This window comes from Arabidopsis thaliana, chromosome 4, assembly GCF_000001735.4.
Source record: "Arabidopsis thaliana chromosome 4, partial sequence".
Classification (NCBI taxonomy): domain Eukaryota; kingdom Viridiplantae; phylum Streptophyta; class Magnoliopsida; order Brassicales; family Brassicaceae; genus Arabidopsis; species Arabidopsis thaliana.
Window position 1 is genome coordinate 13876838 of NC_003075.7, and position 12166 is coordinate 13889003.

Below are 12166 nucleotides of genomic sequence, written 5' to 3' on the forward strand. Positions count from 1 at the left end.
TGTATCATCAGCAAAAGGGGAAAAAATTACGGTGACTGAATGATGAAGAATCAAAGAAAATAAGAAAAAGTTGATGAAAAATGGCATCACATGAAAAACGCTTGGTTAATTATTTCATTTTAATCATGGATCAAATTCAGGGATGAGTGAAAACATAAACAAGCAAAAATTATTCAGCACAAAAAAATTCAACTACATTAAGCAAATGATGAGAGTTTTTGGCACTTTGTGCCATTCCAGAAGCTACAGTTTAATATCTAATTTGAACTAAAGTTTAACCAACGTGTACTATTTTCATCTTGTTGATTCTTTCTACTCGTATGGGACCATCTAATGCGAATACCTAACAATTATTATATATGATATAAAATTATAAATCCATGTGAACTCAAGGTTACGTTCACATTCATGACTCATCATATTGAGTGAGTCGATCATATAATTAAATTCAACCTACATTCTTACACGATTCTAATATAGAGTTAAGATTTTAATTAAAAATGATGACACAAATTAGTTTGAACACAACATAAGCATGTTAGTAACGTGCTTTTGGGGTTATATATCATTATTTTAGGTGGTATTATTGATAGAATGGTTAAGATTTTAGGAATCATGGGGATTTGGGCAAATATTGTGTAACTAAGTATCTATGTGTCACATTTCTTATTTCCTTTCAATTTCTCCTGATAAACGTAGGAAAACGAATATATACTAATGGTGATGGTGATTGATCACAACCATATCATCGAGAAACTTCACGTTCAAACGTAAAAGACGAGACCATTATCGAAACAAACTAGTATGAAGAAGTTTTTTTTGTTAATGAAGAAGGTTTTTTTTGTGTGTGAAGAAGTTATATATCTGAATGCAAATTATAATGCAAGGAATGTGTATCTAGCCAATTTTGTTGATAAAAGATTAGCCATAACTGAATTAAATATGGATTTTTTTTTTTTCGAAAAATGAAATATGGATGTTATTATGTTAGCATGATTAAGTTAATAATGTTGACATGTTGTAATGGTACTATGTCAGCAAACGTGTTGCATGAAAAATTTATACGGAATATTTCTATCGAGTATTAATTTCAAGATGCGACTTTCTTATTAGAATATTAGTATATTAAAAACAACTAGTGGTGGATAAACAAACATTATTGTAAGATGTGTTGTTAATTCTTAATTTGAGTACTATTATTGTCTTTTATTAATATTTTTGTCAACTCTATGTGTTTGATGTAGATAAGAATTCTTTGGCCGTATTGATTATTTTCCACGTTTGAGGCATCGATGTAGTTGGGACGTGATCGTGAAATGAATGCAGTCAGTGTCTCCAATCTGTCATCCATGTGCCAATAAATCCCTGAAAAGAAGGTGACAAAATCTTCAACTAATTTGTTTGTTAATTTTTACTACTAAGTATACAATTTTACTAGTTACAATATACTATTTCCCATAATGAATAATCAGTTGTAAATTTGTAATAGGAAAATATAGTAGGTAAGCATTTAGATGGTAAATTTAAATAAATAATTTGGTTAAGAACAATACTGATAAAATAAACTATCAAATACTAAACAAGTTATTTAAAATAAGCTAAGTTATTTTGTTGTGTATTTTCGAAAAGTCTATATATCTAAAGGTGTCAAATAAAAGTCACATAATGTTTCGAAAATCCCATAATAGTAGGTGGTATTTTTAGAAATAATGAAATTTGGGAGGAAAAAATCACTAATACTACTTACTTTGTCAACTATATGTAGTAAAGGTAAATATTAACAAAATTACAAAAGAAAACAAAAAGTCCTACAGTTTTAGTAACTAACTAACAAAGAGCTTTAAACACGTGAAAAGTTTTTGCATAAAACTAGTACTAGTATATTAGAACTAGGAGTAGTGCTCAATCAACGGCCAAGTCAAAACAAACAAATCACCATCAATAATCATATAATTAATAAGCAGAATCATCATTTATGTATTTGATAATGTTCAAGTGAGGAAGAAGAAGGAGACAAAGACGACCCCAACATAATATCTATCACCTTCTCTATAGATAGTTAGATCTCAGAATCTCTCCTTTTTTGTTTGCTTTACCCTTATTTGGCCATTCCTGTCTTCCACTTTGTCATCTTTTCCCTTTCTGATGGGATCCGCCGCCGAACTCACGGAGCCCACCACCGGGACCGAGAAGCTTCACCAGCCAATAGAAGTTGAAGAAGATGACGAACAAATTGTTGATTTGGAGAGGAAAACATTCCGTCATGGAAAGGGACACGATACTAGTGTGGACAGTAGTACAATCACCAACACCAGCTCGTCGTCGTCTTCTAGCTTTTCCGGTGATGGTGGAACGGAAGAGACCCCCGATTTCCACAGCAACGGCGATGGAGAACATACCGATTTAGTAAATTTGGAGGTCCCGGAGCTAGAAACTGAAATCGTATTTCACCAAGAGCATGACGACGGGAAGAATTGCATCGTCTTCTTCGACGGAGAACAAGGTTAGTTTACTAAATCTCCGATTATGGATCACTTGAAGAAATTCCAAGCTTGTTGGAGCTGAGTCTATCGTCTTTTTGTTTCCTTATCAAGTAGAGTAATTAGCCTAATTGCCTAAAGAAGGTTTTGGATTATTTGTGATTTTAGTCTTGTAATCCTGAAATTGGAAGCCTGAGTCTGAATTTTTAGTGTAGGATGGTAGATTTTCTGATAAAAACGTTTCTTTTGGTGAAGTCGTAGTCATGTTTTGTTGTTTGTATATGAAGGAATTTGGAAATGTCGCCACTGCGATTGGACCTACAAAGAGGGATCTTTGTTATGCAAAGGTCAGTCCAGTGTTAGGCTTACTTGGACCAACGAACTTTTTAGCTGCAAAATTCATTAGATTAGTTGTCTTTTTTTACTGGAAATTTGTTGTCTATTTAACCATTGGGTGTTTTTTGGTTGGAGCTGTCATCATATGTAGTTGAGTTTCTGGTTAATTCTTGTTTGATGTTCTTCTGTTAGGTTCTGAGTCAGCTGGTGCCATACCTGATGCTCATGAGGAGTCTCAAACTGCTGACTTGAATGGGGAGCAAACGCAGTTAGAACCTGAAAACGGTTCAACTTCTGAGGATAACGAAAGATCTCGTGAAATTGAAGAAGTACTAGATGGTGATGTCTCTAAAGACTTGGATGCTGTTGATCCACTCGCTGGTGAGGTGATAGAGGAGGAGGTGGACTTCGAAGATGTTGAATATCATGATGTGGAGAATATGATGGATAAGCAAGAGACACATGATTTGTACTGTCCAAACTGCGATTCTTGCATCACCAAAAAGGTTATCCTCAAAAGAAGGAAACGGAAGATCCGTCGTCATGAGCTGGGAGATTCAAAGCGGCCTCATTTGACTGAGCCTCTTTTTCATTCGGAAGACAATTTGCCATCTCTAGATGGCGGTGAAAACTCTGCAAATGAGTCATTTGTCTTCAAGTGCTTGTCATGCTTTACCATATTTATTCCCAAAGGTACACTAGACCGTAAAAGTTACCTTGATATATCAAAACTTATTTCAGATGCCATCCCTTTTTGTATCCAAAGCATGCTTTCTTTTTCTGGAAAACAAAATCAGGGGTGAGTTCAAAGCCGATTCCTCCCCGTCAAGGAGTTGAGGGGTTAAAGATTCAGCCAAACCCTCAAGTGGAAGCTACAGGCGATTCCAATTGGTTCAGTTCAATATTTGGCCTCAACAAAAAGGAATCAGCTATTCAGCAAGGTATTGTTTCGTTCCTTTTCCAGTATCATCAATCCATTTATGATTTAGGCATTCCCTGCCTTTAGTACTGCAAAACGGTGATTCCCGTCTGCTAAACTTCAGTGGCTACTTCGGTGTCTAGGAGAATTAAATTTGCAATGAATCTCCTTTTGTACTCACTATGATGCTGAAGGAGGTTTGTAACATTTCAGCATTAGCATTGAATGTATTTATTTTGTGTTGTCAAGGTGGGGCATCATCTAGTGTCTTGGAAGCTAATCCGCCACCACGTGAGTCCATTGTCCCAGTAGTTAATCCATCGCGTGGTAACCTAAGTCCTATGCGAAAGGATACGACAGGCTCAGCCGTTGTTCAGCCTGATGCAGCCACTTCGATTCAAGGTACATATAAGCAATGTCACTCTTAGAAAGTGGAACCCATGTTCGTGTGTTGTAGTTTGAGCTTTTGACGTTGACAAGCAACTTTAATAAAAATAAAAAACGTGATAGCCAATACTTCTTCTCTTATTTAGCTTTTGCGTCTCTCGTTTGACTTTTAAAGACTCCAGCACTATTTTCTTAATATGATGGCAGTTGCAAAATCAAACGATACAAGCGAAATTGTAAACAATGGAGCTATTGTTGGAGACGGGCAAAAGTTTCTGGCTCCTATGGTGGAGGAGCAAACACAGCAAAAGATTGACAATGATGATTCTAGTACAGCAGACGGGAATCACACGTCAGACAAAGGACGTCTCTCCCCAATTCAACCATCTCATGGCATGAGTATACTAAACACAGTGACTAACGGACCCGACGGATTGAAAGTAGAAACTACAATTCATGAAGAAGGTGCCCCTCTTCTGTTTGAAGGAAAAGACACTCCTGACACAAGCACGGCAGATTTTGGTCTGACCAAAGTAACAGGTAATCTTAATTCTGGTTATAATGATGCGAGGAAATCATATTCATAGCTTCAGTGCCAAATACGTAGAATAAAACCGGTTTCTGTCTCTCCTTTGTTTGAAGATTAACTTCTTACCGTTCTGTCTAGTAATTCCTATTCATACCTTGCAAACTTTCCGCTTCTGTTTAGGTGTGATGGACACAGGTGACAGAGGAGTTATTACCGGTCCAGCAAATCCTGAAATTGATATTTCAGCAGGGAATTTGCTGGAAGAAGGGTCTCTAAGGGAACCGTTAATGAGACGAGTTGTTGTTCAAGGACGTAAACTGGAAATCTTGAAAAGCATTGTCTACGGAGGTCTACTAGAAGCCATCACAAGCCTTGGTGTTATTTCATCTGCCGCTGGTTCTGGTGCTTCAATGTGTAAGTACCGCTTACCCCTAGCTATCCATTTTCATTTGTAAAACACAAAACACTTTTTTCTTGCTTGAAAATCTAAATCTTGCTTGAAAATCTCAACACATGTTTGTATTGTTGTGGTTGCAGTGAATATTCTGGTCTTGGGGCTTGCAAACTTGCTTGGCGGGCTTATTCTTATTATTCATAATGTGAGTGATCAATAAAACCTTTGTAATGAACTTGGTAATGAACCATGTAACTGGCAAATTCAAGAAACTTACAGAGATACTTCTTCTGCAGCTCCAAGAACTTAGAGAGGAGGAACCCATAAGAACAACAACAGAAGATAACCAGACTAACGGTAGAGAAGAAGAAGAAGGTCGGTATAAGCGACTCCTTGGACGAAGAGAAAATTTCACACTTCACGCAACAGTCGCAATCTTATCCTTCATAATCACCGGAATACTCCCTCCTGTAGTCTACTATTTCTCATTCAGTGAAAAACACAACAAAGACTACAAAGTTGCTTCAGTTTTCGGGGCATCTCTATTCTGCATCGTCTTGCTCGCCATAGCCAAAGCTCATGTGAGGTACCCGAGAGGCAGCTACCTGAAGAGCATTCTGTACTACGGGTCAATTGCTGTATCGGTGTCGGGGATTTCTTATGTGGTTGGTAACTTTCTGGAACAGTTGCTTGAGAAGCATGGATGGTCTGATGGATCGGAAACACCTGTGGGACAGATGATGCTTTCATCACTTATGGGAAGAAAAGCCGGCTTTGGATACTCATCATCGTACTGAAACTGAATCTTGCCTGGAGAATGATCCAAACTGAAACTTGCTGCTTTTCTCTTTTACTCTGCTTTTGTGAGCTCTCGTTCCAAATCTTTGTTGTCGGCAAATCTTTGTTGTGACTTGTGAGTGTAGAAGAAAGTCGTTTCCACTTGTAGAATAAACTAAAATAAGCATAACATAATAATGATGGAAGATCTGTGCCTTTTAATAAGTTTAAATCATTTTTAAAAAATGACAAAAAGAAGGTTCTACCGAGAATTGAACTCGGGTTACTGGATTCAGAGTCCAATGTCCTAACCGCTAGACCATAGAACCATTTGATGACAGTCCTGATATAAACTAGTATATACTAAATATTATATGCTTGCCGTAAAAGTACGGTTACGTACGTAGCGGGTTTGAACCAATCACTAATGGTAATAGCCAATCCCAATTGGCAGATAATGTTATAACCGTCAGATTCAAATTCGAATTAAAGGGAGCCTTGGCATCTGAACGGTTCAGATTTGATCTTTCTTCTTTTCTCTCTCTCTCTCTCTCTCTCTCTCTCAGTTTCAGAGATCAAAAGAGACCAACGAAGAAAAAAGCACCGCTTTTGCAGAATCGGTGACGATAGAAAGAGAAAGACAGAGAGAGAGGGAGGGTTAGAGAGTCAGGGGCTATTTGATTCCCCTGGAAAATTTCAGATATTTGTTTCTTCATCTTCTTTCCTTATTTCTCTCTTTCTCGTTTTTACCAGATTTGTCTTACGAATCAATTCTCAAAGATACCCAAAAGTGGTAGGGAAGCAAAGTACTGTTTTATTTTGCTTTTGATTCTATCAAAATCAGCGGTGAAAGAAAGGAATTTTTTTTATTATCAGAGAAAGAGAGATTCTTGATAATCGAATAGACCTAGATTTTTTTTTGAATTTAGGGCTTTTTTGATTTTTGAGAAATTGATTGTGGTAATGGAGACAGATAGTATGGAGTGCGTCTCATCTACGGGTAATGAGATCCATCAGAATGGTAATGGCCACCAATCTTACCAATTCTCTTCGACGAAGACTCACGGCGGAGCCGCTGCTGCCGCCGTCGTTACCAATATTGTTGGCCCAACAGCAACTGCTCCGGCCACTAGCGTGTATGAGCTTCTGGAGTGCCCTGTCTGTACCTATTCTATGTATCCTCCTATCCATCAGGTGAATCTCCGATGCTCTTTTGGTTGTTTGGTTCTCAATTGATTCCTAATGATACGTTTTAGCTTTATGTGTTTGTGTTCTTCTCTGCCTATATGTTGTGTAGCGTTTAATGGGGATATAGATTATATAATGTGGTTGTTCATAGGTTTTGATGTTGCTTGTATCCTAGAATTGAGCCAGGGGAAGTAATTGATCTGAAAAGTGTGTCTCTTTTTTGTTATTGTTGTTGTTGCAGTGTCATAATGGACATACATTGTGCTCGACCTGTAAAGTGAGGGTTCATAACAGGTGTCCCACATGTAGACAAGAACTTGGAGATATTAGATGTTTAGCTCTTGAGAAAGTAGCCGAGTCGCTTGAGCTGCCTTGCAAGTTTTACAATCTGGGATGTCCTGAGATCTTTCCTTACTACAGCAAACTGAAGCACGAGTCTCTCTGTAACTTCAGACCTTACAGTTGTCCTTATGCTGGTTCGGAGTGTGGTATCGTAGGGGACATCCCTTTTCTTGTAGCCCATCTCAGGGATGATCATAAAGTTGACATGCACGCTGGTTCCACTTTTAACCACCGCTATGTCAAATCCAATCCGCGTGAAGTAGAGAACGCTACTTGGATGCTAACCGTGAGCATATCCTTCTTTGTCTAGGAAAACATGATTCTCTTCAATGTTTTCGGTAACTAAACTGACTGTTTCTTATGTGGGTTCAGGTATTCCATTGCTTTGGGCAGTACTTCTGCCTCCATTTCGAAGCGTTCCAGCTTGGGATGGGTCCAGTATACATGGCATTCCTGAGATTCATGGGGGACGAGGAAGATGCACGGAGCTACAGCTACAGCTTAGAAGTGGGAGGCAGTGGGAGGAAGCTAACATGGGAAGGAACCCCAAGAAGCATCAGAGATAGCCACAGGAAAGTAAGAGACAGCAACGACGGTCTCATCATCCAAAGAAACATGGCTCTCTTTTTCTCCGGTGGAGACAGGAAAGAGCTTAAACTTAGAGTCACTGGTAAAATCTGGAAAGAGCAACACAGTCCAGATTCTGGACTTTCCATACCAAACCTATCTTCTTCCTGATCATTCTTTTATCTTTTTGTTTTTTCTCTCTTTGAGAAGGAATGTTGTATGATGATTCGTTTGCACTCTTCTTCTTTGTCTGTATCTAAAACATATCATGAATGAATGTTTCATCTTATAGTCTCATATTTTGGCAGATGCATTACAATTTAGATACATGGAGATAGGAGATTTGATCAAGTGAAACAAAAAAAAAACTAAGTGATTCCGTGGTAACAAGTAACAACTTGTTCAAACGCAACTAAAATGTGTTTATGAAAAAATGGAGGTGCGGGGAATCGAACCCCGTGCCTCTCGCATGCGAAGCGAGCGCTCTACCATATGAGCTACACCCCCTGTTTGATTTCTGATAACATTAAACTAATTCTATTTTTTGCTAACACTGTGATTACCATAATACAATATCCAAATGTATAGTGTGAGACAAGACCATATATGTAAAATATTTAGTCTATGTTAAACAAGTTGCCCAATCGACAAATTATTAGGAGGATTGTTGATGTATATATGCATTTATCTTAAAAATAAAATCTACCAATATTTTCAAAAGTGTTCAAACATTAAATTGATATCAAATTAATAAATAGAAAAGATAAGGTTAAATATGAAGTTATTCAATTCATATAAGTTTTAAAGATTATGTAAGATTTTCTCTTAACAAGATTTCAACAAATCTTTTTAAAAGATATACGAGTATGAAAACAAATCCTAAGCTTTTTTATTTTCCAACAAACAAATTCTTGAGCTTTAAAACAATTTAAATGTCCTAAATTGTATAATCTAATCTAATGTTAGTGAATTGCAATTATTCAAATTATTAACTTAATAGATAAATAGGAAAAAAACTAAATAAGGAAAGTTAGGAATTGAGGAAAAGGAAAAATCTTAGAAATTGAATTCGAGAGGGAATTAAAGGAAAAAGGCCTAATACAAATTGAAAAGGGTTTTTAACTTTTAAGTTCTGTTTCTTCTAGAACTTTACTTTTTAGCCTTCGTGGCTTTCCCTATAAATTTCCCAATCTTTGGCCATCGGACGATCAAAGAAACTCATTCTGATTTTTAATCTCTGACGAGCAAAGAACCCTACAGCTAAAAGATTAAACCAATGGCGATTATCTCTGAGATGGAGGAGGCGAGACCCTCGATGGTGCCTTTCACCGCAAGTTTTGATCCTTCAAACCCAATAGCGTTTTTGGAGAAAGTTCTTGATGTTATCGGGAAAGAGAGCAATTTTCTGAAGAAAGACACGGCTGAGAAGGAGATCGTGGCTGCTGTTATGGCTGCGAAGCAGAGGTTGAGGGAAGCGGAGAAGAAGAAGTTGGAGAAGGAGAGTGTTAAGTCCATGGAGGTTGAGAAGCCAAAGAAAGATAGCTTGAAGCCCACGGAGCTGGAGAAGCCGAAGGAGGAGAGCTTGATGGCGACTGATCCCATGGAGATTGAGAAGCCTAAAGAGGAGAAAGAATCGGGTCCCATCGGTAAGTCCTTTGTAAACCTTTCTTGTGTCTGGAAACTGGTATGTCTTGTTAGGTTAAAATTTGTTTAGGGTATGTTTCCTTAGTTATTTTATTATGCTATGATGAGTTTTGGAATTTGATTCTTGTGTTAAAGACTCAACAACTTTAGTCTCTTTTATTGCAAAACTAACTTGATGTCTCTGTTTTGTGCAGTTCCTAACAAAGGCAATGGGCTTGATTTTGAGAAATACTCATGGGGACAGAATCTCCAAGAGGTCACAATTAACATTCCAATGCCGGAAGGCACTAAATCAAGGTCTGTTACCTGTGAAATCAAGAAGAACCGTCTCAAAGTTGGTCTCAAAGGGCAAGACCTAATCGTCGATGGAGAATTCTTCAATTCTGTCAAGCCTGACGACTGCTTCTGGAATATCGAGGATCAAAAGATGATATCGGTGCTCTTGACAAAGCAAGACCAGATGGAGTGGTGGAAGTATTGTGTGAAGGGAGAACCTGAGATAGACACTCAGAAAGTTGAACCAGAGACCAGCAAACTTGGTGATCTCGACCCTGAAACTCGCGCATCCGTTGAGAAGATGATGGTAAGTTATATCGGTTTCTTTATCTTGATCATGATGATTTTTTTGTGTTAGATTTTATTTTGCAAGAATTGTGTTTGTGACACGTTTTCTTTGTTTTCTTTTTGTCTTTTACAGTTTGATCAAAGGCAGAAGCAGATGGGACTACCAAGGAGTGATGAGATAGAGAAGAAAGATATGCTCAAGAAGTTCATGGCTCAGAATCCTGGGATGGACTTCTCTAATGCAAAGTTTAACTGATGATCTTTATCCAACTCTTCTTCGTTTAAGGCCCTGTTTGTTTGTCCATCCACATGATCCATCCAAATGGAGATGAAAAATGATGTTTGTTTTTGACAATTTAACAAGCATTTGGATGGATCATCTGGATGATACATCTGAATGAGTATCTAAATTTAGGCAAATTTATGAAACTCATTTGGATGAATTTGATTAAACCATTTGGATGGAGATGTTTCATCCAAAAATAACAAAAAACTAATATACCCTCATTTATAGTCATAATTTAAATAATTTTATTTTCTATAGATTTCTCAAAAAATCATGAAATCACGTATTATTCTTTTATGTCAAAATCGTAAAATCGTGAAATTGCGTTTTTTGGCCAAAAATCGCAAAATCATAATTTTTGATGTAAAATTATAGAAATCGCTATTCCACCTAAAATCATAAATTATATTTACGCTGAAACCACTAAATTATATTTTCTTGCCAAAATGACAATATTATGTTTTCCCGCCAAAACTGCAAAATCATGTTTTCCTGCCAAAATTGCAAAATCATTTTTCCCGCAAAATCATATTTTCCCGCCAAAACCGTAAAATCGTATTTTCCCGCCAAAACCGTAAAATCATATTTTCCCGCCAATATGTTTGGTATTGATAGTGGGTAATAATGTTGAATATTTGTCATTTGTTAAAATGAAAACATGGGTATTTTAGTTATTTTTATCTAAATGAAAATGTGAATGAACTACAAAATGATCAAACAAATAAAGATCCATTTAAATGCATCATTTAGATTAAATTACAAATAACGAAACAAACATCATTCAAATGTATCATTCAAATGAATCATGTAAGTGGATCATTTGAATGAAAATGATAAATGATGAAACAAACAGGGCCTAAGCCAATTTTGTGTTCTAATATAATCTTGTTATGTCTTCAAGATTACAATCCTGCCCTTTTGGTTTATTTCAAGACAGTTGTTGATAAGTTAAATATCTACTTCCTTAAGAAAACTTCATCTGTGTTTTTTTTGCTTATTGATCTGTTCATGAGTCATGACTATGAATATAGTTTCGTTTTCTAACCCTTTCGATTCCTAGCTGATTTCTCTTTAATTTGTTTTTGTTTACTTATGTATTCATATCAAAAGCATGCACATTATTATTATTATATTTTTGCGCATTATTTATGTGAGAATGAAAACTTATTGTAGAATCTCCGGTGAGGTTTAGCTCTGGTGGGTGGAATATTCTTGTTGTGGTACGGACTTATGTTTTTAGTGTAAGTTAGATTTGATCAAAACTGGTCACATGGTCCTTGTCCATACTCCATTGTTCTCAATGATTCATAAGAGACAACAACAGTAGACGACGACACGTTTTCTTCTTTTATGTGTTATGCTTTAGTTAGTTAGATCCATGCATCTACAACAATACCTTCCAAAATTATTGCAGCTATAATAGAAATATCAAAACGTGGATGAGAATATTTGCACTAAGCTTTTCAGAATTCTACTACACTAAACCATGGAAAATTAGTTTCTCCTACATGCTAAATTCATCTAAAGTATTTTCTCGAGTCCATCCACAAGAGTATTCGAGCTTGGAAGCAAGAGTTAAAAGAGGTTATTGTGGTTGTACAAAGTGGGACACCTTTCCTGATTGGCGCCGCCATGCCCCTTGGCAATGAACAATCAATAAAGGTATCGCAAAAGCCAAAGGTTCAAATTTTCAAGCTACACTTCTGAGATTAATGGCAGACAAAAAATATATTTATAGCTTAGATAGTTATAC

At 36.7% G+C, this 12166-nt stretch overlaps 3 protein-coding genes and 2 non-coding genes across 6 annotated transcripts; 3 read left to right on the forward strand and 2 right to left on the reverse strand.

Annotated features, from left to right (window-relative positions):
• Positions 1-1863: 1863 nt before the first annotated feature.
• On the forward strand, positions 1864-6068 carry AT4G27870 (Vacuolar iron transporter (VIT) family protein). 2 transcript variants are annotated; one of them, NM_001341890.1, is made up of 9 exons: positions 1918-2503; positions 2768-2827; positions 3009-3509; positions 3614-3757; positions 3985-4137; positions 4330-4662; positions 4832-5065; positions 5189-5250; positions 5342-6045. In NM_001341890.1, the coding sequence occupies exons 1-9, from the start codon at positions 2146-2148 to the stop codon at positions 5840-5842; spliced, it is 2346 nt and encodes a 781-aa protein (NP_001328259.1). In that variant the 5' UTR covers positions 1918-2145; the 3' UTR covers positions 5843-6045. The 2 variants fall into 2 exon arrangements, with proteins under 2 accessions (NP_567789.2, NP_001328259.1); NM_118925.3 differs by lacking the exon at positions 2768-2827 and having other exon boundaries at positions 1864-2503; positions 5342-6068.
• An 11-nt stretch (positions 6069-6079) lies between these two features.
• Positions 6080-6151, reverse strand: AT4G27875. The gene has a single exon. It is a non-coding gene; the product is annotated as a tRNA-Gln (tRNA).
• A 178-nt stretch (positions 6152-6329) lies between these two features.
• AT4G27880 (Protein with RING/U-box and TRAF-like domain) lies at positions 6330-8226 on the forward strand. Its single transcript, NM_118926.3, has 3 exons — positions 6330-7016; positions 7252-7638; positions 7725-8226. Exons 1-3 carry the CDS (start codon positions 6786-6788, stop codon positions 8088-8090), a joined length of 984 nt encoding a protein of 327 aa, NP_194517.1. The 5' UTR covers positions 6330-6785; the 3' UTR covers positions 8091-8226.
• A 127-nt stretch (positions 8227-8353) lies between these two features.
• AT4G27885 lies at positions 8354-8426 on the reverse strand. The gene has a single exon. It is a non-coding gene; the product is annotated as a tRNA-Ala (tRNA).
• Positions 8427-9195: 769 nt separating this feature from the next.
• AT4G27890 (HSP20-like chaperones superfamily protein) lies at positions 9196-10435 on the forward strand (the record flags this gene model as incomplete). The annotated part of the gene is made up of 3 exons (NM_118927.5): positions 9196-9565; positions 9758-10146; positions 10261-10435. 3 exons carry the CDS (start codon positions 9196-9198, stop codon positions 10381-10383), a joined length of 882 nt encoding a protein of 293 aa, NP_194518.1. The 3' UTR covers positions 10384-10435.
• Positions 10436-12166: the final 1731 nt, after the last annotated feature.